At 43.0% G+C, this 26317-nt stretch overlaps 1 protein-coding gene across 2 annotated transcripts in view; it reads left to right on the top strand.

Annotated features, from left to right (window-relative positions):
* The window catches only part of trabd2b (TraB domain containing 2B), a 472589-nt gene that overhangs the window by 236640 nt on the left and 209632 nt on the right, over window positions 1–26317 (top strand). For both annotated transcript variants that reach the window (XM_041208660.1, XM_041208659.1), the window contains one exon: window positions 17749–17923. In XM_041208660.1, the coding sequence (XP_041064594.1) occupies window positions 17749–17923 (175 nt within the window). The remainder of the gene's footprint in view (window positions 1–17748; window positions 17924–26317) is intronic.

Genomic DNA, 26317 nt, shown 5'->3' with positions numbered 1-26317 from the left:
AATGAGCATGTGCAGAAAGATAGGAGGATGTTTCCTGTATTGGGAAAGGGGAGTGGGTTAGCGGGAGGTTGAGGGGGTGCAGGGGAATCTGTTGGGGGATTGGAGATGGAGAGGGTGGTATTGGGGGGTGGGGCGTGGCAGGTGTTGGGGGGGGGTTTGGGGATAGAGATCAGCAATTGTCCCTGGAGAAGTCTTGGTAACTTCTAGGCACACAGTCCAGTACATAATTATATGGGGAAGGAGCAACTCCCAGGCCCACTTGTAGCCCTCAAAACCGCTTTTGAAATCTGAGTTGTGCCAATTGGAATTTATTTTGGAAAATTAAACCATTTTTGATGTGAATTTAGATGGCTTGTGTGTTTAATTAAAATGGAACTATGCTCCTCTGATTGGCACTGGTCAGTGTGGACTTGAGCTATGAAGTCAAGAGCAATCTTGGGATTGATGCCTGGAGCCTGTGAAATCATACCCAAGCAGCAATTAGTACTGTTGATTTTCCACTGAAACATTATTCACATGCCTGACCTACAGTGCACTGACTTGCTGGCAGTGTCCAACAAGCAGTAAGCTCCATGAGCAGGTAACTGCTAGTTAGCATGAACCTGAGGGTTAGAGGCTTCGCGTGGACCAGCAGCCAGAGTTTATTTTCTGGGTCCAGGAGGAGCACTCCCGCTAAAGCAAAAGCTTGAAAAACACTCTGGCCATTTTCTGAGCGACCTCCAGTGGTCCCTTTGGTTAGGTCTCTCTATGCCGATACTGATGGACCACCCAAGCCAGGAAGCCAACATAAACAAGGTGACCCAAAATCATTTTTAGGCTGCTACCACACAATTTCATGGGACATCAGCAAAGAAATTTGGAACTATAAAACTGATTCTCTGATGGTGCACGAAGGAAGCACAAACACACATTCCATGCAGGCATCATGGTGACAAGCAGGTAGATCCAACACCTGCATCACTGCACTCTGAATTCCCAAGCATTACAATTTGTTTTTCTGTTCTTCCTCCATGCATAAGTAAAAGGAGACCCTCATTAGGAAACCAATCATGCATAACAATAAAAATAAAAATGGCAGTGCCACATTTATTTGCTCCAAAGATCCTAAATATCTAAATGGAATCAGGAAGAAAACAAAAAACAAGCTTCTGAAATGGCCTCATAATGTTTTAATTGATCTTTATTATATGATTTTTTTTTTTTTACAGATATGTAAACAGCAGTCCCAGCAATCGCAGATGCCTAATTTATATGAATAGACATGTGAACTGAAATTGTGTTTTTGGTAATGCAGGGGCCTGTATTCATGGTGCAATTATATTATTGTAGCTTAACTTTCACCTAAAAGACAACCCTTGAGCACTTCTTGGGATGCCTAAAATACTGCCACAAAATTGAACATAATACTAAGTAACTGAGCATATGTGTAATCGAATTCTGTCCCTTTGTTATGTGTACTTCATGCCTGATAAACTCTGAATCCTCTAGTAGTAGCACTGAAAGCAGAACTTTGCTGATCTACTAAGAGATGCTGGTGGAAGAACTGGATTGCAGGGAACTCTTCACAGGCCCATTGATCATTCCTCTTACAATTAATTGAAAGATGCCATGGACGGAAGCTTGTGTGGAGCTCAACTGTCCAAACAGGGATAAGCATAATCCTGTAAATTTGCGCAGGAAGGGAAAGGGAGTTAAGTAAACACAGTGCCTATCTTCAAAATAAAATGAGGAAGCACCATTAATGAAATGAGGCAAGGTGGGTTTGCGGTCTCACATTGCAGAGTTGCTGCTTGCGTCCACACTAATGTGAGAAATCCAGTGCATTTGTCCATGAGGAGATTGGCATTGGAAAAAATGATTGGTTCGTTATCCAGCCTCTCCCATAGCTTCGAGTGGCCAGTTTAGAGCAAGATTGCTGGAAGCACAAAAAAGTGTTTGGTGGGAAATGGGTGGAAAACAGCTTGAAGAGAGTGGGTTTGTTTCCAAAACAAACAAAAACCTGGACTAAGATTCCAGTCATTGTGGAAGGGGCATCTCCTATGAGGCAGTCAATTACTAACAGCTATAAGAGGCAGAAGACCAAAATCACCTTACCTTTAGTGCAGGATATGTGAAAGTGAATGAAGGCATTACATAGGACAAAGATAAAACCCTCAAAATACCTCAGATTTAATCAGAAGCAAGTACTCATGGAATGCCCAATACAATGAAAACAGTTTTAAGTGTAAAACCTGCTAATGAAGTGTTAAAAGAATTGGAACAGTATATACGGAGAGAGAGAGATAAATATTTCTTTAAGTGCAAGTAAATCGTTCTATCTTATGCATAATTATAAGCAGGAGATTTTCAAATCCAACTTTGTGAAGAGATAAGATCAGGAATGTGGATAGAGATTATGAAATGAGTTAATTACATTATTGTGAAGGAACATGATAAGTACTTTTGATATGCGATTGATGTGAAGGGTTAGCTTCGTGTCTATAATTCCTTTGCGGCTGACCTTGTAGTCTGATGGGATGATAATAACTTCATCTGCTATAAATCATGAAGAAAAGAGTGCCTGGCTCTTAAATGTTTTAAAGCACTTTTCAGGAAAATTGATGAGAATAGCTTGAGGAAACAACTTGATAATTGAGTGGCAAGGTTTACTGCAATCATTACCCAGCCTCTTTTGGTGAAGGTGGTTCATTATAACATAAATTAACAAGAAAGATGCCTTGTTATGGAAGGTGCTGCATGTCACAAATTGTCAAAGAAAAGCTTCAGAAATGGTAGAAAATCAGGAAGTTAATGTTTAATGCCCAAAGCACTGGAGAGGGGAAGGAGAAAGTGACTTTTCTTGATGCAGTAGATAACTTTTACTGCGCTATATTTTCCTTCAACTGGCGTAGACATAACAGTGACAAGGAAAAGAATGTTGTATATATAAAACTCCAACTTAATTGTGACTTGTTGGCTCATAGTAGAAATAATATCAACAAATATTTGAGAACAAAGTATTGGTGCCTTGTTGCACTAGATGTTCAGGATATTCAACTGCTGGTTGCCTGTTTCTCACTTGATAAACTGCTGACCAGCAGCGGAAAGTTTAGTGGGCATCAGGGACACCCATTTACCTGCCAATTTTATTGACTCCCATCATCGATTCCCAAAGCAGGCAGGCATCAGTTTAACTATGAAAATTTGGGTCCTGTGACAGCTCCCATTTGTGAGGTAAAATGAGAGGAGCATGCAAAGTGAATTTCGGTCCTTGATTTTCCGGACACTGAATAACCTAACCAGCATCCTAAAGGCAATGCTATAAGCTGCTCAGAAATGGTAAGTTTTGCTTTTTTTGAAAGATTTTCAATACCTATTTGTTTGGGCAATAATGCCCTTTGGAGAGGGAAATCTGCCATCTCCTTACCCAGTCTGGCCTATATATCTATATGTGATTATGGGTGGTATTTAATGGCCGTACCCCCTCCTCCCCACCTCCCCACCCACCGACCTTGGCAGCTAGTTTGGAAGCTGGTGGACAGCCTTCCCACCTGGATGCAAAATGAGCCCTCAAATGAGCTATTTATTGCCATTTAAATTTGTCATCCTGCTGCCTCTGATATTCAACAAGCAGGGTGTAAGGGAGTCACAACATGGGAAGCCCAAAAACAAATCCTTGTTGGGTTTGTTTGCAGGCCCCCGGGGAGTGGGCGGCGGTGTTGGAGAGGGAGGGGGCCTGGGGCAAAAACATTCAACGCCTGATCAAGGAACTAGCATCGGGAAGGTGAGCTGCTGAAAGTCCGATCCCCACCTCGTGACCCCCATCCCACCCATACTCACCTTTGGCCTCAGGCCCCGTACTGATTCTGAGCCTCTGGTGGGTGCATTACTGGCAGCTGCCACCATTCCTGGTGGTGCTTTCTGCAATGGAGAGTTGCTGGCCTCTGATTGGCTGGCAGCTCTCAGGGGTGGGATTTCTGCCCCCGAGTTCTTCAATCCTGGAGAAGGCCTGAGGGTGGCCACTTCAGTGTGTGATAGGAACTTGCTATGGTGGGCCTTCCGCAACAGAGGTGAGGTGTGATTCTCACTGGCAATCCAGCCAGTGGGCAATAACCTCATTTCCTAAATAAATTCTACCTTATATGTGACAAAAAAGTCTGAAGAATAAAACCAAAGTAACTGTCCAGCATCCACCAGGCACTGTAAATGACAAAAGCACGCCCTTCCCAGTCAACACTGTAACATCTGGGGACTTATGGTCGTTTGGTAGTACAGAACTTGAGTATTGCTGAAAAAAGTACTTTTTTGTCAAAGTCTTTAGCTTTACACTCATCAGGACAATTCGCAAGAATACCAAATGTAAAGGGAACAACAATTTATACTGTTTGAGAAGACAGTGCTGATTGGGTGGCAAGTGGACTCTGATTGGTAGAGGCATTGCCATGGAGAATGCACTGGTTGATGGTGACTGATAGTTAAACTTTCAGCGACTACTTTCAGCCTATACCCCAGACTCCTCCACCATCAACACTGGATATGCCCTCTCCTACCAGCAGGACAGATCCACCAAAGAGAATGACACAGTGGTATACGGTTGGAAGGAAGTCCTGGGAGTCATCAACATTGATGCTCCATGAAGTCTTCTGGCATAAGGTCAAATATAAACAAGGAAATCTGCTACTACTAATCTGTTCTACTCTCCGTCAGGATTTTCGAATCTCTCTTCTGCCTTGTTCACCTTCATTGCTTTCTATTTCCCTCCTGGTGTTTGACAAGCTGTTTACTAAAACCCAATTTCACAGCCATATCTCCTTTCTCAGTGACCGTCTCCATCTCCGATTTACCCCACGTGGATTTGAACTGAAATTCCATCCCTCATGTTTTGAACCCACCCAGGATTACAGGTATCTCCGGGACATACAACATTCCTCGGATTGCTGTTCCCGTCGCATTGTGAGATCCACACTCAGTGCCATGCGCCGCCATATGAACACACTCGACCTCTCCCTCCAGCAGCACCGCCGTACCCTTTTTCAAAGCTGCGCGTGCCCCCAGTTTCATTTTATTCTTCGTCTCATCCGACGCCTCAACAAAAAAACTTTTTCTTTTTCTCTCAAGTACTAAGGAGCGCAAGCTCCAACAACTCATCAACACCAACACCCATCCAGGACCCTCCACCCCTGCCTGTCCCTCTGTCCCCACCCCATCTTTCAATCCCAGCCCCGGCCAGGTATTCACTATACCCCCTGACCTTCCCCTCTCCGACGCTGAACGTTCAGTGCTCTGCAAAAGGCTTAGTTTCAGACCATTACGCCCTCATCTCAATGAAATTCAGGCTCGGCATGATGCTGAACTCTTCTTCCGCCGCCTTCGTCTCCGTGCTCACTTCTTTGGGCAGGAGTCCTTTCCCCATTCAATGGATCCTTTTATCCACCTCCAATATTCTCCCTCCACCTGGACCCCTCCCTCTGGATTCTTACCTTCTCTTGATCTTTTAATTGAGAACTGTTGGCGTGACATTAGTTTTCTCAATTTCTCTGCTCCTCTCACCCATTCTAACCTGTCTCTCTCTGAACTTACTGCACTCCGTTCTCTCAGGTCCAACCCTAACATTGCCATCAAACCCGCTGACAAGGGTGGTGCTGTTGTTGTCTGGCACACTGACCTCTACCTTGCAGAGGCTGAGCGTCAACTCACAGACACTTCTCCCTACCTCTCCCTAGACCATGACCCCACCATTGAACATCAAGCCATTGTTTCCAGGACTGTCACTGACCTCATCGCCTCTGGAGATCTTCCTTCCACAGCTTCCAACCTGATAGTCGCCCAACCTCGGATGGCCTGATTCTACCTCCTACCCAAAATCCACAAACAGGACTGTCCCGGCAGACCGATCATGTCAGCCTGTTCCTGCCCCACGGAACTCATTTCTCGCTATCTTGACTCCCTTCTCTCTCCCCTTGTCCAGTCCCTTCCCATCTACATCCGTGATTCCTCTGACACCTTATGTCACATCAACAATTTCCAGTTTCCTGGCCCCAACTGCCTCCTCTTCACCATGGATGTCCAATCTTTTTACACCTCCAATCCCCACCTGAATGGTCTGAGGGCTCTCAGCTTCTTCCTCGAACAGAGGTCAAAACAATCCCCATCCACCACTACTCTCTTCCGTCTGGCTGAACTTGTTCTCACACTGAACAATTTCTCCTTTAACTTCTCTCACTTCCTCCAAATAAAAGGTGTGGCTATGGGTACCTGCATGGGCCCCAGCTATGCCTGTCTCTTTATGGGGTACGTGGAACATTCCTTGTTCCAGTCCTACTCCGGCCCCCTCCCACAACTCTTTCTCTGGTACATGGATGATTACTTCGGTGCTGCTTCATGCTCTCATCGGGACCTGGAAAAATTTATTAATTTTTCTTCCAATCTCCACCCCTTCATCATTTTCACATGGTCCATCTCTGACACTTCCCTTCCCTTCCTTGACTTCTCTGTCTCAATTTTTGGTGATAGACTGTCCACCAATATCCATTACAAGCCTACCAACTCCCACAGCTACTTCGACTACAGCTCCTCACACTCTGCTTCCTGTAAGGACTCCATCCCATTCTCTCAGTTCCTTCGCCTCCGTTGCATCTGTTCTTATGATGCTACCTTCAAAAACAGTTCCTCTGACATGTCCTCCTTCTTCCTTAACCGAGGTTTTCCACCCATGGTAGTTGACAGGGCCCTCAACCGTCTCCAGCACATCTCCCGCGCATCTGCCCTCACACTTTCTCCTCCCTCCCAGAAAAATGATAGGGTCCCCCTTGTCCTCACTTATCACCTCACCAGCCTTCGCATTCAAAGGATCATCCTCCGCCATTTCCGCCAACTCCAGCATGATGCCACCACCAAACACATCTTCCCTTCACCCCCCCCACCCCTCCCCCGGCGGCATTCCGTAGGGATTGTTCCCTCCGTGACACCCTGGTCCACTCCTCCATCACCCCCTACTCCTCAACGCCCTCCTACGGCACCTCCCGATGCCCACGCAAAATATGCAACACCTGCCCCTTCACTTCCTCTCTCCTCACCGTCCAAGGGCCCAAACACCCCTTTCAAGTGAACAAGTGAAGCAGCATTTCACTTGCATTTCCTTCAACTTAGTCTACTGCATTTGTTGCTCCCAATGTGGTTTCCATTACATTGGAGAGACCAAACGCATACTGGATGACCGCTTTGCAGAACACTTTCGGTCTGTCTGCAAGCATCACCCAGACCTCCCTGTTGCTTGCCATTTTAACACTCCACCCTGCTCTCTTACCCACATGTCTGTCCTTGGCTTGCTGCATTGTTCCAGTGAAGCTCAATTCAAACTGGAGGAACAGCACCTCATCTTCCGACTAGGCACTTTACAGCCTTCTGGACTGAATATTGAGTTCAACAATTTTAGATCTTAAACTCCCTCCTCCTTCCCCACCCCCTTTCCATTTCTTCCCCCTCCTCCTTGTTTTTTCCAATAATTTATTTTTCTTTTCCCACCTATTTCCATTATTTTTAATGTATTCCACCGATCATTTATCTATACCTTTTATGCCCTTTTATTCTTATTTCACCCCACCCCCACTAGAGCTACTTTGCTTGTCCTGCTATCCATTCTTAATTAGCACATAATTTTAGATAATATCACCACCTTCAACACCTCTTTGTTCTTTTGTCTGTGACATCTTTTGGTTATCTCCTTCTATCACTGCTTGCTTGTCACAACAACAACCCCCCCCTTCCCCCACCACCACCCCCCCTCCACGCCCCAAACCAGCTATATTTCACTCCTCTCCTAATGTTACTTAGTTCTGTTGAAGGGTCATGAGGACTCGAAACGTCAACTATACTCTTCTCCGCTGATGCTGCCAGACCTGCTGAGTTTTTCCAGGTATTTTTTATTTTCTGTTAAGGAAATCTTCTGCTGATTGCCATCTATCGCTCTCCCTCAGCTGATGAATCGGTACTTATCCATGTTGAGCACCACTTGGAAGAAGCACCGAATGTAGCAAGGGCTCAGAATGTACTTTGGATTGGGAACTTAAGTGTCAATCATCAAGATTGGCTTGGTAGCACCACCATTAATTGAGCTGTCTGAGCCCTGAGGGACGTTGCTGGCAGGCTGGACCTGTGGCAGGTGGTGGCAGAACAAAGATGAGAGGAAGACCTACTTGACCACTTTTTCACCAACCAACTTGTTGCAGTTGCATCTATCCATGATAGTATTTTTTTCATTCATGGGATGTAGGCTAGGCCAACATTTATTGCCTATCCCTAATTGCCTTTGAGAAGGTGGTGGTGAGCTGCCCTCTTGAATGGCTGTTGTCTATGTGGTGTAGATACACCCACAGTGCTGTTAGGAAGAGAGTTCCAGGATTTTGGCCCAGCGACAGTGAAGGAACAGCGATATGGTTCCAAGTCAGGATAGTGTGTGACTGGGAGAGGAACTTGCAGGTGGTGGTGTTCCCATGCATCTGCTGCCCTTTTCTTTCTAGGTGGTGGAGATCATGGGTTTGGAAGGTGCTGCCTAAGGAGCCTTGCTGAGTAGCCACAGTGCATCTTGTAGATGGCATATACTGATGCTACTGTGCATCAGTGGTGGAGGGAGCGAATATTTATTGTGGAGAATGGGGTACCCAATGAAGCGGGTTGCTTTGTCCTGGATGGTGTTGAGCTTCTTGAGTGTTGTTGGAGCTGCATTCATCCAGGCAAGTGGAGAGTATTCCATCACACTCCTGACTTGTGCCTTGTAGATGGTGGACAGGCTTTGGGCAGTCAGGAGGTGAACTGCGCTCCAAAGAACCCCCAGCCTCTGACCTGCTCTTATAGCCTTAGGATTTATATGGCTGGTCCAGTTCAGTTTCTGGTCAATAGTAACTCCCAGGGTGTGGATAGTGAGGGATTCAACAATGATAGTACCATTGAATGTCAAGGGGAGATGCTTAGATTCTCTGTTGTTCCAGATGGTGATTGCCTGACGTTTGTGTATCATGAATGTTACTTGCCACTTATCAGCCCAAGCCTGAATGCTGTCCAGGTCTTGCTGCACATGGACACAGACTGTTTCAATATCCAAGGAGCCACGATTGGCGCTGAACATTGTGCAATCATCAGCGAACATCCCCACTTCTGACCTTATGATAGAAGAAAGGTCATTGATGAAGCAACTGAAGATGGTTGGGCCTAGGACACTACCCTGAGAAACTCCAGCAGTGATGTCCTGGAACTGAGGTGACTGACATCCAACAACCACAGCCATCTTCCTTTGTACTAGGTATGACTCCAACCATGGAGAGTTTTCCCCCTGATTCATATTGACTCCAGTTTTGCCAGGGCTGTTTGATTCCACACCCAATCAAATGCTTTGTTAATTTCAAGGGCAGTCACTCTCACCTCACCTCGGCAGTTCAGCTCTTTTGTCCATGTTTGAACCAAGGCTGTAATGTGGTCAGGAGCTGAGTGGGCCTGGTGGAACGCAAACTGAGCACCAGAGAGCAGATTATTGCTGAGTAAGTGCTGCTTAATAGCATTGTTGATGACACTTCACATCACTTTGTTGATGATCGAGAGTAGACTGATGGGACTCTAATTGGCCATGTTGGATTTGTCCTGCTTTTTGTGGGCAGGACATAGCAGGGCAATTTTCAACATTGCTGGGTAGATGTCAGTGTTGTAGCCATACCTGAGCAACTTGGCAAGGGCTGCAGCTAGTTCTGGAACAGAAGTCTTTGGTACTTTTGCCGGAATGTTGTCAGGACCCATAGCTTTTGCAGTATCTTATGTCTTCAACCATTTCTTTTGGTCTTGTGGAGTGAATTGAATCATCTGAAGACTCTCACCTATGATGTTGTGGACCTCAGGAGGAGACTGAGATGGATTGTCCACTCGGCAAGATAGTTGCAAATGCTTCAGGCTGAGATGGATTGTCCACTCGGCAAGATAGTTGCAAATGCTTCAGCCTTGACTTTTGCACTGATGTGCTGGACTCCCACAGCATTGAGGATGGGGATATTTGTGGAGCCACCTCCTCATAGTGAGTTGCTTAATTGTCAACCACTATGCACAACTAGATGTGGAAGTACTACAGAGCTTAGATCTGATCCGCTGGTTGTGGGATTGCTTAGCTCTGTCGCATGTTTGGCATTCAAGTCTTCCTATGTTGTAGTTTCATCAGATTGACATCTTATTTTTCAGTATGCCTGGTGTTGTTCCTGGCATGCCCTCCTGCACCTTGAACCAAGTTTGATCCACTGACTTGATCGTAATGGCAGAGTGAGGGATATGCCAGGCCATAAGATTACAGATTGTGGTTGTGTACAATTCTGCTGCTGTTGGTGGCCTACATGACTCATGAATGTCCAGTTTTGAGTTACTAGATCTGTTTGAAATCTAACTCATTTAGCACGGTGGCTTCCTGTATCATGGTGCCATGGCCAGCCTGCTCATCCACCTTATAGACCTTGCTTTCATCCAGACAGGTTGTGAGCATTTCAAAGATAAAAACAAAAAAACTGCGGATGCTGGAAATCCAAAACAAAAACAGAATTACTTGGAAAAACTCAGCAGGTCTGGCAGCATCGGCGGAGAAGAAAAGAGTTGACGTTTCGAGTCCTCATGACCCTTCGACAGAACTTGAGTTCGAGTCCAAGAAAGAGTTGAAATATAGGCTGGTTTAAGGTGTGTGTGTGGGGGGCGGAGAGATAGAGAGAGAGAGAGGTGGAGGGGGGGGTGGTGTGATTGTAGGGACAAACAAGCAGTGATAGAAGCAGATCATCAAAAGATGTCAATGACAATAGTACAATAGAACACATAGGTGTTAAAGTTAAAGTTGGTGATATTATCTAAATGAATGTGCTAATTAAGAATGGATGGTAGGGCACTCAAGGTATAGCTCCCACAGCTATCTCGACTACAGCTCCTCACACCCCGCTTCCTGTAAGGACTCCATCCCATTCTCTCAGTTCCTTCGCCTCCGTCGCATCTGTTCCGATGATGCTACCTTCAAAAACAGTTCCTCTGACATGTCCTCCTTCCTCCTTAACCGAGGTTTTCCACCCACGGTCGTTGACAGGGCCCTCAACTGTGTCCGGCCCATCTCCCGCGCATCCGCCCTCACGCCTTCTCCTCCCTCCCAGAAACATGATAGGGTCCCCCTTGTCCTCACTTATCACCCCACCAGCCTCCGCATTCAAAGGATCATCCTCCGCCATTTCCGCCAACTCCAGCATGATGCCACCACCAAACACATCTTCCCTTCACCCCCCTTATTGGCATTCCGTAGGGATCGCTCCCTCCGTGACACCCTGGTCCACTCCTCCATCACCCCCTACTCCTCAACCCCCTCCTATGGCACCACCCCATGCCCACGCAAAAGATGCAACACCTGCCCCTTCACTTCCTCTCTCCTCACCGTCCAAGGACCCAAACACTCCTTTCAAGTGAAGCAGCATTTCACTTGCATTTCCCCCAACTTAGTCTACTGCATTCGTTGCTCCCAATGTGGTCTCCTCTACATTGGAGAGACCAAACGTAAACTGGGCGACCGCTTTGCAGAACACCTGCGGTCTGTCCGCAAGAATGACCCAAACCTCCCTGTCGCTTGCCATTTTAACACTCCACCCTGGTCTCTTGCCCACATGTCTGTCCTTGGCTTGCTGCATTGTTCCAGTGAATCCCAACGCAAACTGGAGGAACAACACCTCATCTTCCGACTAGGCACTTTACAGCCTTCTGGACTGAATATTGAATTCAACAACTTTAGGTCGTGAGCTCCCTCCCCCATCCCCACCCCCTTTCTGTTTCCCCCTTCCTTTTTTTTCCAATAAATTATAAAGATTTTCCTTTTCCCACCTATTTCCATTATTTAAAAAAAAAATTAAAAAAAATTTAAAAAAAACCCCCACTAGAGCTATACCTTGAGTGCCCTACCATCCATTCTTAATTAGCACATTCGTTTAGATAATATCACCAACTTTAACTTTAACACCTATGTGTTCTGTTGTACTATTGTCATTGACATCTTTTGATGATCTGCTTCTATCACTGCTTGTTTGTCCCTACAACCACACCCCCCCACCTCCACCTCTCTCTCTCTCTCTATCTCTCCGCCCCCCCACACACACACTTTAAACCAGCTTATATTTCAACTCTTTCTTGGACTCGAACTCAAGTTCTGTCGAAGGGTCATGAGGACTCGAAACGTCAACTCTTTTCTTCTCCGCCGATGCTGCCAGACCTGCTGAGTTTTTCCAAGTAATTCTGTTTTTGTTTTGTGAGCATTTCAAACCTGTTTAACAATTGCAAAGTCTGAGGCTCCTCTACTGCTGTCTGCTCGGTCCCATTACCCGCCTCACTCACAGTCACATCTTGCTGCCCTCATTGCTGAATAAAACAGACAACCCTACTCTAAGAGGTGTGACCATCTTCTGGAACAAAGCATCCAGGTATTTCTCTCCCTCCGTTATGTTGTGCAATGTCTGCAGTTCGGCTTCCAGGTCAATATTCCTGATCCGGAATTCCTCTAGTTGCTTACACTTCCCGCATGCGTGTTTGTCCTTGATAGCCATGGCACCTAAAATCCCCCACAGCTGCAACATAACACCTGTCCTGCCATTGTTACTTATTTTATTTGTTTTTATTTAATTACTTTCTTAATGAACTTGGAGTAATTTCTATGTATACTACAATTCACAGTGCTTATTAAATGCTAATACCACTGACAAAAGTTACACATTTCTTAACTACACAGGTATGTGTTATAAGTATTAAAATTAAAATAAAATAATTAAAGTTTTAGTTCTACTTTATTTATATATCTACCTTAACTCCTGTGTCCTATGCTGATTATTAACACACTGTTCCTAACACTATGCAACTTACTATCAAACTACAAAAGTACAGTGCCTCTACTATTTTAAACCCTAGGAATATAATAAACCTTAACCACTCACCAAACAGCTAGCTTCTTCTTCAACCAATCACATTGCTTCTTTGCTGTGATATTACTATTTGTTTTCTCACTCTGTTTTCAATCTCCCAACTGTCTCTCCACTCGGGCTTCTTGTTGGTTCCCTCACCACCTGCTGCAGGTCCAGACAAGCAGCTATGTCCTTTAGGACTTGACCAGCTCAGTCAGTAATGGTGTTACCTAGCCACTTCTGGTGATGGACTTTGAAGTCCCCCACCCAGAGAACATTCTGTGCCCTTACGGCCTTCAGTGCTTCCTCCAAATAGTGTTCAACATGAAGGAACATTGATTCACCAGCTGAGGGGGGAACAATGGGTGGTAACCAACAGGAGGTTTCCTTGCCCATGTTTGAGCTGATAACATGAGATTTCATGGGGTCCAGAGTTAATGTTGAGAACTCCCTCCCAACCATACACCACTGTGCAGCCAGCTCTAGTGGATCTGTCCTGTCAGTGGGATGGTGATAGTGGTGTCTGGGACATTGCCTGTAAGGTATGATTCTGTGAGTCACTTTGTTGCTTGACTAGTCGTATAGTAGCTCTTCCAATTTTGGCACAGAAAGCAGGACTTTGTAGGGTTGTCTGGGCTGGGTATATCATTGTCGTTTCCGGTCCCTAAGTCGATACTAGGTGGTCCATCATTCCGTTCCTTTTAGAGTTTGTAACAGTTTCATACAACTAGATTGCTGGAATCACATGTAGGCTGGACCAAGTAAGGATGGCAGATTTCCTTCCCTAAAGGGCATCAAAGAACCAGACGAGTTTTTATGACAATGGTTTCCTGATCGCAGTTAGGCTAGCTTTTAATTCTAGATTTATTAATTGAATTCAAATTCCAGTAGCTACAGTGGTGGGATTTGAAACCATGTTCCCATAGCATTAGCTTGGGCCTCTGGATTATTAGTTCAGTGACATTATCAATAGCCACCGCTATTGGTAAGAGTGATCACCACACAGTTCTTATGGAGACAAAGTCCTGTCATCACATTGAGGGAGCCTCTCTATCATTTTGCATGCCACCACCACAAATGGACTAGTTTCAGAAAAGATCCAGAAGAATCAGGTATACACTACCCACAAAAAGCAGGACAAATCCAGTCTGGCCCATTAACACCAATCAGCTACCTTTCAGATCAATGACAAAGTGATAGAAGGTGTCATTGACAATGCTATCCAATGGAACTTTCTCATCAGTATTCTGCGCAATATTGCACAGTTTGGGTTCTTCCAGGGCTGCCCGGCTCCAGATATCATTACAGTCCTGGTTGAAACGTGGACAAAAGAGCTGAATTCCAGAGATGAGGTGAGAGGGACTGTCCTTGACATCAAGGCAGCATTTAACTGAGTGTGGCATCAAGGAGCTTGAGTAAAATTGAAGTCAGTGAGAATCACGGGGAGAATTTTTCACTGGTTGGATTCATACCCAACACAAAGGAGATGGTTGTGGCTGTTGGAGGCCCAAGGATATCACTGCAGGAGTTCCTCAACTGCTTCATCAATGGCCTTCCCTTCAACATAAAGTCAGAGATGGCGATGTTGGCTTATGAATGCACAATGTTCAGTTCCAGTCACAACTCTTCAGCAACTGAAGCAGATCATGCCCTCTTGCAGCAAGAAATGGACGACATTCAGGCTTGAGCTGATGTGGCAAGTAACATTCATGCCACACGAATATCAGGCAAGACCATCTCCAACAAAAGTGAGTCTAAACATCTTTTCTATCCATTCAATAACATTACATTGCTGAATCTCCTACCATCCAAATTTTGTGAGTCACATTGACCAGAAACCTAACTGACCCAGCAACATAAATAAATACTGTGGCTACAAGAACAGGTCAGAGGCTGAGAATTCTGTGATGAGTAAATCACCCGAAACCTCTCCACCATCTATAAGGCACAAGTGAGGGGTGAGATGGAAAAATCACCTGGATGAGTGCAACTCCAACAACTCTCGAGAAGCTCAACACCATCCATGACAAAGCAGTTTGATTGACACCTCATTCACTACCTTAAACATTCACTCTCCACCACCTGCACTGTGACTGTAGTGTCTACCATCAACAATCACCACAGCAATTCACCAAGGCTTCTTCTACAGTCCTTTCCAAACCTGTGATCTCAACCACCTGCAAGAACAAGGGCAGCAGGAGCATGGGAACACCAGCATCTAAAAGATACTCTTCAAGTTACACATCACCTGGTCTTCAATATATCACCATCTTTTCATTGTTGCTGGATCGAAATCCTGGAATTCCGTACCTAGCAGCACTGAATGAGTCTTCTTCTTTGACAGTTCTTCAGGATCAAAGATGACTTGCTTCCACTCCAGTTCAGTGGCTTCTCAAATAGCTGATAAGTCCAATGAGCAATCTGCAGACTCATTTTGTAAAGACCAGAGGAGCCTTTATGTTCATCCATGTCTGCAAACAGACTGCCAGCCTGTTTCCAATTCATCTCCTTCTCCTCCTGGGGTCTGCTTTCCCTCTTCCTCCAAACCAGATACTGCTTGATGGTTAGTTCCTTGCAGCAGCTGCCCTATCTATCGAGCTACAATATGCTAGTATCTCCCATCTGCACACACTTTCTGTCTGCACAACTTGACTTGCAGTTGTCACTTTAGCAATTGTCATTTTCACTTCTTCCTATAACTATCCCTGCATTCACATTTATAACAGTTTTCACTTGCAACAAGACCAACAACTTGCATTTGTAAAGTGTCTTGTAAAGTAATTTGTAAAGGCATTCCGTAGGAGCATTATAAATCAAACTTTGAGGTCAAGCCACATTAAGAGATAATAGAGTAGCTGGCCTAAAGCTTGATCAAATAAGTAGGTTTTGCAGGGTACCTTAAAGGGAGAAAGAGATGTAGTGAGGCAGAGAGGTTTAACGCCTGAATTTCAGAGCTAGACACCTAGATAAACTCATCTATGGGTTGCACAATCAGGCCACCAATTTCTCAAAATCATCTCAATTTATTTCTGAAATTTTTTTTATAGGATTAAAATTTAATCTGTTCTTATCAGAAGCTGTGATTTGCATGTTGGCGATCTCCATGTTGATTTAAATGTTATCTCCTCCGAATGAGTACTTATTGCTGTGGATTCTGAGTCCAGGTGTACTTTTAGTCTGTTTTGGAGGAAACTTGTATGAGAACAGCACTACAGTATCAAGCCAGAGGTGGGGTAAAAAGGGAAGAACTGTGGACATGAAGAATTGTGGTATTGGTGCTGACATTGTGGTGTGGCTTCTCTTTTTAATTAAGGTTTCATGGAGAAGATGTGGTGGGCAGGGGGTCAAGGGGCATTTCTTCTATGTGGTAGGGAAACAGTTGTTAGTGGCTTTGAGGAGACCTTAGTGAATTTCTTCAACGGCTGTCAAGGGGTGACTTGTGGTTGTTTCACTTCAGCTGCTCCCAAAGGAAGCATTTCACAAAAGGGTGGCTTGCAGTCTACAGGCCTCAAGATAACCTCCAGGAAGTAACGAGAAGGACTAACAATCCTGTGCAACTAGTATGGAAGCAGAGAGACCCCTTTTTAAAAAATTGTGGCTGTAATATGAAAGAATTTTCTTGACAATAAAAGGCTGTTCCTTAGGACAAATGAGGTGCAATTTTGACTTTGTTCCATATTGTAAAATAGGTGATAGAGAATTGGCAAATCATTTAACAACTCTCTTAATTTTTATCACCATTGGAGCAAGTTGCTGGAAATTAAAATGGGAAGACACATAAAATGGATGGCCAATTCACTATTTTCACTATTGTGCAAAGAAAAAATTATTGCCTACAGAAAATAGTAGCACCAATTTTTTGTAGATTGTTTGCCACTGATTTTGACCTGGCACTAAAGGAAGAAATACATGCATTTATATAGTACCTTCAAGGATCTCAGGATATCCCAAAGTGCTTTACAGCCAATAAGGTACTTTGGAAATGTAATCACTGTTGTAATGTAGAAAATGTAGCAACCAATTTCAGATCAGGTGCACCAGAGGAATGTTAACAAATGGACTGAATCACCGGAACTTTCCAGAAATAAGGTTCCTCGCCTTTGAGAATCTCAGAAACTTTGTCCCCATTTTAATTTACTGGAGTCAGCTGGCCAACAAAATGCAAATTTCCCAATGATGGCCACCCCTATATTCCCCTTACTGATTACATCTAGCATGCAATGCTTTTTTAAAAAAATATTTTTTGTCTCCAGTTTTCTCCTGTTCCCTTTCACTCCTGAGGGCATTGACTGCTTATTGGTGTTCATTGTATTAGACTGGTCACCCTACCTCACCTTGCCAAAGTGATCACTATTGCAGGGTGAGAAATTTGAGAGTCACAACTACTTGACTGTAGGGAGAATGACAGTGAAGGCCAATCCTGTCTTTACCCAATGACCACACAGGCATGCACTGCCACATGGGTCCAAATGCAATGCTGAGATCTGCTAACTCAGCACAGGCAAGTAGTCAATTCAAAAATGCTTTGCTTGATGAATAAACTTGTTGAACTACTGGGGAAGCTTCTCAGTCTGTATATTGATAATTAAGTAATATTCTGTTGTTTTACATAGCATGTACAAAACAAAATAAGTCCAAAATGGAATCAAACAATGAGTGTGCCTGGTTTATCAGTATGATTTAACAGCTGAGCGATTATTGTACCTCAACTCAATTTAAATAAATCTATCTTATCTCGACAGTAAAGCATGAGATTCTGTAATCCTGTGTCATACATATCTAGGAGCCATTCTTAGAATAATAATCACTTGGCTTGTTCTTCTCGCAGCTGCCTAACTTTATCAACACCACCCTCCCGCCGCATGAGCAGGTGACAGCTCAGGAGATAGACAACTATTTCCGCCAGGAGTTAATCTACAAGAGGAATGAAAGAATGGGCAAAAGGGTGACAGCTCTTCTGGAGGCAAACCCAGATAAAAGCTTTTTCTTTGCATTTGGAGCAGGTATGTAGAGTGATCCATTGTCCCTCAGGGGCCTTGCCTCATCCAGATAGTATAAAGCATGTCATTTTGTTCAGGCAGCGCTTAAAGATGTAGAATCAGGAATTTGTGGTGTAGGAACCAGAACTCTTTCACTTCTAACAATCCCTCCTACATGGCAGTATTAAACCTGGTAGCAAACTGTGATGTATATCGGTCATCTTTTCAATCTGATTGCTTTTAAAGAATCAGAATCTTGGGCTTTCAAAATTTAATTTGCCAAAAAGACAAAAAAAAGCCTCGACCGCGAACTTTGCTTCTCACTGTTAGTCACTGATCATAAAACTGAAGCAGGTGGTGGAAAGTTTTAAGGGGAAGAACCCTTATTTGCTACACAGAAATGCTGAAAAATAAGACAATGTTTATTAATTCTAGTACTCACTCAAATTGAGTTACTTGCCTGAGGTTGATTCATTTGAAATGGAAGAAAAGAACAGAGGCATAGTTTGACTTAGCTACCTGGTATTGAAACTAATAATGCTTTAGTTTTATTCAAATAGGTCAATCTTGCCCTGTAATAAATCAAAGTTCTTTAAAGTGCAACACCATCATGAAAAACATTGTTTTCCTTGGAGAGAGTCCCCCACCATACTTGTTGTGATTATGCCACATGCCAGTGACACAATGCTCATTTCAATATAATTCACATTACATGTTTGCCAAGCACCTTTCCATGAAGAATTTGCACTTGAAAAAGTAGGCTTCCTTCTCTGGGAATGTTGTAATAATTAATTCCCAGTGGTGGTCTGCAGTATGCTGCTATATTAGACACCACTGTTGCAATTGGTAACAGTTGAGGATGTTCCAAGCTGTAATGCTAATGTGTCTCTTCCTGATCCTTCTTAATGATGTGAGCCAGATAGATTTCAGCAAGCAGTAACATTTCTACAGACCTCAGGATAAACCTCATTGATTTGGAAGTGATTTACTGCATTTCAATATCTTTGTACTGTCAGTTGCTCCAAAGATTTTGTTGTGTTTTTAGCTGCTACCTTCTGAAACCCTGGTCTGCTTGTGAGAAATTTGGTTCCAAATTACAGAGAAAAATGTTTATGACTGATGAAATGTTTCCCTTTGCAAGTCATTCAGCAGACAAGGATTTTCCTGTCTAGTGACATGGGGAGGAAATAGAGCTCGAGGTCCATTAATATAATTAAGTGACTTTAGAAAGAAATGCAAGAGCTAGGAAGAAAAATAACGAATACCAGTAACACTTTCTTAAAAAAAAGATACATTTATGGTAAGTGTGGAATGGACATGTCTCGTTAATAAAAGTTTTGAGTGGAAAGTACACTACTTCATTTACAATGTTAAGAGTAAGCAAAAAGCAAACTAAAGCACTCCCTCTTGCCTGGCACTGCATTGATACAGTGGAAGCAATGCCACTTGCTAAGGGTCTACAATGGTTCCATTGCCAGAATCTGCATCATTTATGTTATGGTAGAAACTCCACAGCTCTAGTGGCAACAGCATAGATTGCAGCAAATTGTGAAGTGGAACTTGAATTTCTGCTTACACAGATTCTCAGTTGGCTGGGGGAAGGTCCATATAAATCAATCACGTGACTTCATGCGAAGGACCAAGGTTTAAGTAAGCACCCAGCTATTCACAGGTAGGAAAATGGCAACAGATGCCTCTGGAGATGGCTATTTTTGTTGCAGCTGGGACATTATGGTTGAAAAAATGGGCCTGAACACATCCAGAGGCAATGTGGGGAATTTTAACCCACACCATCCTCAGAAGTGGATCTGATTGATTTATTGGTGTACTTCACAATATAGATAGCTATGGAGTTGATCTTCAGAAGACAACTTTTCTTAGTGGAGACATTTAACTATTTACAAGACAGCAGCAGCAACTATACGTGTGCATCAAACTCCATAACTAAAGAAGAACTCCCTGTGGAGGTTCCCCATGCTGTTAACGCATTGGTTTACACAGATCATGTGATCTTACAACACAGGGTTATTCTTAAAGCTACAGTTCTACATTTCCCAAAACTATAATTACTACGTTCCTCCACCTTTAAGTTTTCTGTACATTTTGTATTTACAAGGATATTTATCTCATGACATTACAATATTTACACAGGCCAGAAAATTACAAGTTTAGTCTTTCAGGTGGTTTCCTGATCCGTGTGGAACGTTGCAGCTCCACAACTTTTAGATTCTTTTGCAGGAAGCACATTCTCTGGAACCGCATTAACATCAGGTACCTCATTAGGCACAGGCAATTCAGTGTCTTCCACTCCGACAGAGACATCAGGCATGTCTGTCCTTGGTTGAGCAACTTCAACAGAAACCACTGGTTCAGTAATGGTTACAGGTGGAGCATCATTTTGTCGGAGTATCTCTCTTTTTCTTAAATGATCCACATGCTTATGGGTGATCCAGCCCTCCACTTACATGCGGTATGACAATGGTCCAGTCACAGAACTCACTTCACCACCAAGATAGCCGTGTTGGTACGCCACCAAAATTCTTTACATATACTGCTTTTCCAACAGTAAATTGTCGCTAATGACTATGCAAATCATGAGTTGCATTTTGGTTCCCTTGATTTTTCTCCACCTTTCTCTCCAAATTGGGAAGTATCAGGCTTAGTCTTGTCCAAAGATGGCGCCTCATCAATAACTCTGAAGGTGTTGCTCCTGTTGTAGTGTCGGGGTTGTTCTGTACTGAAATAGAGAATGAGCAAGTTTGGTCTCCAATAAATCACTTGTTAACTTTTTCATTCCCGCCTTAAAAGTTTGTACTGCCCTTTCCAGCAGTCTGTTTGGTGACGGATGGTACGCTGCAGTCCTCAAGTGGTTGATACCATTGAGGCTGATAAGTCGCTGGAACTCAACACTCGTAAACACAGTATAATTACCTGAGACGATTACCTCTGGCAATTCATGGATGGCAAAGCTCTGGTGTAGTTATTCTGTTGTAGTGCCTGATGTTGGCGACTTTACCTCATAAACGCCTAACCACTTGGAATAAGCATCTATGATCAGTAGAAACATAGTTCCAAGGAAAGAACCCACGTAATCAATGTGCAATCGCACCAAGTGTCCACCAGGCCACTCCCATGAATGTAATGGGGCTGCCATGGGCAACTTTTGTAGCTGTTGACACTGTATGTAGTGTTTTACCACATTTTCAATATCGCCGCCCATCCCCGGCCACCAAAGGTAACTCCACGCTATTGTGTTCATTTGGGAGATCCCTGGTCGGGCACTATGTAGCTCTACTAAAAGTGGTTCTCTTCCTTGTGCAGGAACTACTAACCATGCACCCCATAGTAGAATCCCATCTTGACTGCTTATCTCATGTCTTTGGTTGAAAAATGGCATCAATTCATCAGAGATTGGTTCCTGGGACCAACCATGTAACACTTGATCTCTCACTTGAGACAGGACAGGATCACGATTCATCCAGTTTCATATCTGCCTGGTACAGACCAGTGAGGAATCTAGAAAATTCATCAATAACATGCGCTCCTATGGGATTGGGACATGTTTATCATTCTCTTGCAAAGGAAGGTGACTTAGGGCATTGGCATTTGCTATGTGAATCCCTGGTCTATGTACAAAGGTGTATTCATATGCCACCAAAATTAGCACGCAACTTTGTATCCTTGCAGAGGCTATTGGACGGATAGCCTTTTTCTCGTTAAACCACCCAAAAGTGGTTTGTGGTCTGATACTATAGTGAAATGTCACGTATGCACGTATTGGATGGAATTTTTTTATACCAAAAATAATCGACAAACCTTCCTTTTCGATCTGAGTCTTTGTGGTAAGTGTCCTGGATACATAGCCTATCAGCCTCCCTGTGCCGTCATCCATTTTGTGAAATAGTACAACTCCTACTCCATAGGGGGACGCATCGCAGGTTAGCACAAATTCCTTCATCTGGTCATAACACACTAATAAATTTGAAGAGTGTAAGAGCTGTTTTATTTTCATGAAGGCTTCTTTTTGGGGTGCCTCCCAAAATCAACGCTGGTCTTTTTCTTAGCAGTAAATGTAGAGGGGCCATAACTGTGGATACATTTGGTAGAAATTTCCCATAATAATTCATCATCCCTAAAAATGATTTAAGTTCAGAGGTGTTCTTGGGTGCAGGTGTCTCTCTTATTGCTTTAATCTTCTCTTCAACTGGGTGTAACCCCTTGGGCATCTACCCAGTGGCCCAAATAAATGACTTAATTTGTTTGAAAAGTGCACTTTTCCTTCTTCAGGTGCACTCCTGCTTCTAAAAATCATTTCAGAACTTCCTCTAGGTTGGCCAAATGTGCCTTTTCTGTGAATCCAGTTATCACTACATTGTCCAGGTAGACCACAACCCGCAGTAGTCCCTGTGGTAAGCTCTCCATTGTCCTCTGAGAAATGGCACAGGTTGAGGAAACACCGAAGGGCAGGCATGTATATTGGTATAACGCTTTGTGGGTATTTATGGTTACAAATTCCTGGGAAGTGATATTCAGCTCCAGTTGCTGATATGCGTAACTCATATCAGGCTTTGTATACGTTGTCCCTCCTGCTAGTTTGTCATATAAGTCTTCAGTGATGGGAATGGGGTACCTGTCCAGTTTGGCTGCTCTGTTGGCTGTTAGTTTACAGTCCCCACAGATTCAGATGGTCTGGTCTGGTTTAAGGACAGGGACTATGTGTGTTGCCCATTCTGAGAATTGAACTGCTTTTATGACACCCAGCCTCTCTAGCCAGTTCAGCTCAGCATCAACTTTGTCTCTCAGGGCGTATGGCATCGGTCTTGTTTTCAAGAAGCAAGGCATTGTTTTGGGTCCACATAAACTTTGGCCTGTAAGCCTTGGGTTTTTCCCAGTTCATCCTTGTAGGCAGTGTCATTTTTTTTTAGCAGCTGTGGTAGTCCACCTGCTTGCAAGTGGAAAAAGCAATTTAATTTAATCTCCTTCAGCAATCGCGCCCTAGAAGGTTTGGCCCTTCACCTTCTACCACCATCACTGATAGCTGTGCCGTTTGGTGTCTATAATGAAAAGTTGCTCTGCTGATATCTTTTACTTTGATCTCTTTGCCTGTGTACATTTTCAACTTGGCAGATGTTCCAAATTTAATTGTTGATCACCTTTATTTAAATATCTAATATTGTGTTTTCCTGTGGCAGTGGTAGAAGCACCCATGCCTACTTCCATTTCTAATGGTTTACCATTCACTTGCACTGTAACAAATATTGGCTCTGACTTCCCAACTTTCATGTTGAATAATGAATAAATGTCAGAATTGGTTGCTTCCAGCTCTTCTACACTATAGACTTCATTAGGCTTTGTTTGTTGTTTGGAGGCCTGTTTAAATCTCACTTTGCACTGTCTCATTATATGTCCACTTCTGTGACAAAAATAACATTCTACTTGATTAACTTGCCAATCGCTAGAAGTCTGATTGTTTACACATAAATGAAAGTTATTTTTGATTTAGGTGCTAAGCTATTTCCTTTCATTTTTCGGTTAGTGGGGGCTGTTTCCTGCTTCATGGCGGAGTCTCAGCTTTTCACGCCACTTTTGGCTGACAGTTCCCACCTGACTAGGAGAACGGTGCCATTTTGCGCCCCTTGAAATGCTTGTGAATGCCTTATAGTGTTTTCCATCACCAGCGCTATTTCTAAGATTTTCTTAAAATCCAGATTCACTTCAGCCAGCAATCTTCACTGAATAGTGTCTTCCTGCATAGCACATCCTAAACAATCTCTGAACAAGTCATTCAAGGTTTCACTGAAATCACAATATTCCATAGTTATTTTAATTTTGCCACATATATAGCAATTGTCTCCCCCTGGGGCTCTATTCCATGAATTTAACCTGATGAATCTCTGCATTGTGACTGAGGGTTTGGGTTGAAAATGTTCCTTAACGAGGTCTACTAATTCGCTGAAAGTCTTTGAATCACTGGCACTGGGGGCTGTCAAGCTTTGAATTAAACGGTAGGTCTTGCTCCCACAAATAGTCAGGAGAATCGCTCTCCTCTTTTCCTCCCTGGTGATTTCATTCACTTGAAAGAATAGTGCAACACATTCTGTATATTAAGACCAATCATCTGTGGCTGGCTTAAAGGGATCGATTCTGCCAAACTGTGGCATTTCAGATGAGTATATCTTCTTCTATTTTTAATTACGTAGATACACACAATCACTGGATAAGGTACAGCACCGAATCTGATCCCATCCTCATTGCCAATTTGTTATAGAATTGCTCTTCAGACAACTTAGTGGAAACGTTTAACTTTATTTACAAGATAGCAGCAGCAACTACATATGTATTTCAAACTCCATAACAAAAGAAGAATTCTCCAGTAAAGGTTCTCCACGCTGTCAACCCATTGGTTTACACAGATCATGTGATCTTCCAACATCAGATTATTCTCAAAGCTACAGTCCTAAATTTCCCAAAACTCCAATTACGACATAAACACCCTCTTATATATTTTCTAATCTGTGTGATTGCACCATACCAATGTAATAATAGTATTTGAGTTCTCCATATTTCATTGAAATGCAACATTGCAATCAACACTCCATAAATTAAAACATTTTGAAAGTTGAAAATATTGCCAAAAAACATAATTGTGTGGGAGGGACTCCAGACATGAACCAACACAAATATTTGTTAGGGTATTTTCAAGGCTGTCACTTGAATTAAGGAATGCTTTACTGACTGGCACTGGGGCTAAGGTTAGCATTTCCATATTCTTTCACAAAGTGCTTTCAGACAGGAAACTGTGTTGCTAGACATGTTTTAAAATAACTATTTGAATTATATTTTCATAAAATCTTGTAACAGAGAAAGCATGTTTCCTAACATTATGCTTCAGAAAAATAGGACCGGTCATTGATTCTCTGAATTAACTCAAATGGATATTTTAAACTAAATCTATTGATTCCTGAAAATACATCAATTACTATTTCACTGGAGCACAAGTCCAGCTTGCAGCAGAGGTTTGATAAACGATAACATTGAAAGAGGTGGAGAAGATTAATACCCAGAAAGCAAATATTACTTAATAAAAAGAGAGACTTTTGAATTGAAACTGCAAAGATTTAAGAGGAGCAAGGGATTTTCTAATACTGCTGAAAGTTCATTTGACATTCCCTCCACATCTCAAATATCTTTTTGAAAAGGCAAGTTTTGTGCAAGTTTTTTTTTAAAAATTAGAAATTTTAGAAAATTGGAGACATTTGTGTAAGGCACCTGGTTCTTTCTGTATGGAACATACTGTCCAAGAGAAAATAGAAAACATACTGTTTGATAGTGATACTTAACTATGGTGATGAGGCATGAAACCATTTTGTTTTTCTTGGTATGCTAAGTCAATATCTGGGTCAGGATATTACTGAATAATTGTAGGTGACTAGTGAATTGTGCCTTCTACTCTGGGGCAGGAATTCAAATGCAGTATAACTGGTCGGATGACAGTAGAACAGACTTTGTGTGTGAAATATAAAAATGTGAAGTATGTTATGGAGAATTAATGGCATTTTCGATGGATTAGTATTCCAGAGACCCAGTGCAATGCTCTGGGTACCAGGTTCAAATCCCACCACAGCAGATGGTGAAATTTGAATTTAATAAAAATCTGGAATTAAAAGTCTGATGATGGCGATGAAACCATTGCCAATTGTCATAAAAACCCATCTGGTTCACTAATGTCCTTTAGGGAAGGAAACCTGCTGTCCTTACCTGGTCTGGCCTACATGTGACTCCAGACCCACAGCAATGTGGTTGACTCTTAAAAATGCCCTCTGAACAAGGGCAACTAGGATGGGCAATAAATGCTGGGCTAGCTAGTGATGCCCACATCCCATAAAAAAAACAAATTAAAAAATTAGTTTGTTTGTCACAACTAGTTACAAACTGTTAGATGGATAGTTATTGCCTTGTCTGATAATTTATAAAATGGATTATTTATTTAAAAAATTTGAATAATTGAAGTGCAATTTTTCACATGTCCTGCGATGTAGATGCATTTGTTATGAAAGTGCAAAGCAAACAACAGTTCCCACCTATTGTGAGTCTAACTGGTTTTGGGTTTGGCAAATAGACATTCTAGTCTCAAGCTAATTTGTCAGGCATGAGTTCTCAAAGATCAGTTAGGGATGGGCAATACATGCTGACCTAGCCAGCAATGCTCATATCCCATGAACGAACAATGGTACACCACACAAAGCTAAGAGAGTATCTGATGAGGGAGAAGTAAAACAAAAGAGGAAAGATAGAGAATGAAAGTAAAGTCCATTGATTAATAAAGGAAGACTGAGAAGATTTATCATCATTTGCCCTTTGATATCGAAGAAGATAGCCAGAATATTACCTCATTTCCTTTGAGTTCATTGGTGGCTG

This window comes from Carcharodon carcharias, chromosome 16 (assembly GCF_017639515.1).
Source record: "Carcharodon carcharias isolate sCarCar2 chromosome 16, sCarCar2.pri, whole genome shotgun sequence".
In the NCBI taxonomy this organism is placed as follows: Eukaryota; Metazoa; Chordata; class Chondrichthyes; order Lamniformes; family Lamnidae; genus Carcharodon; species Carcharodon carcharias.
This window is presented reverse-complemented; position numbering and strand designations above follow the sequence as displayed.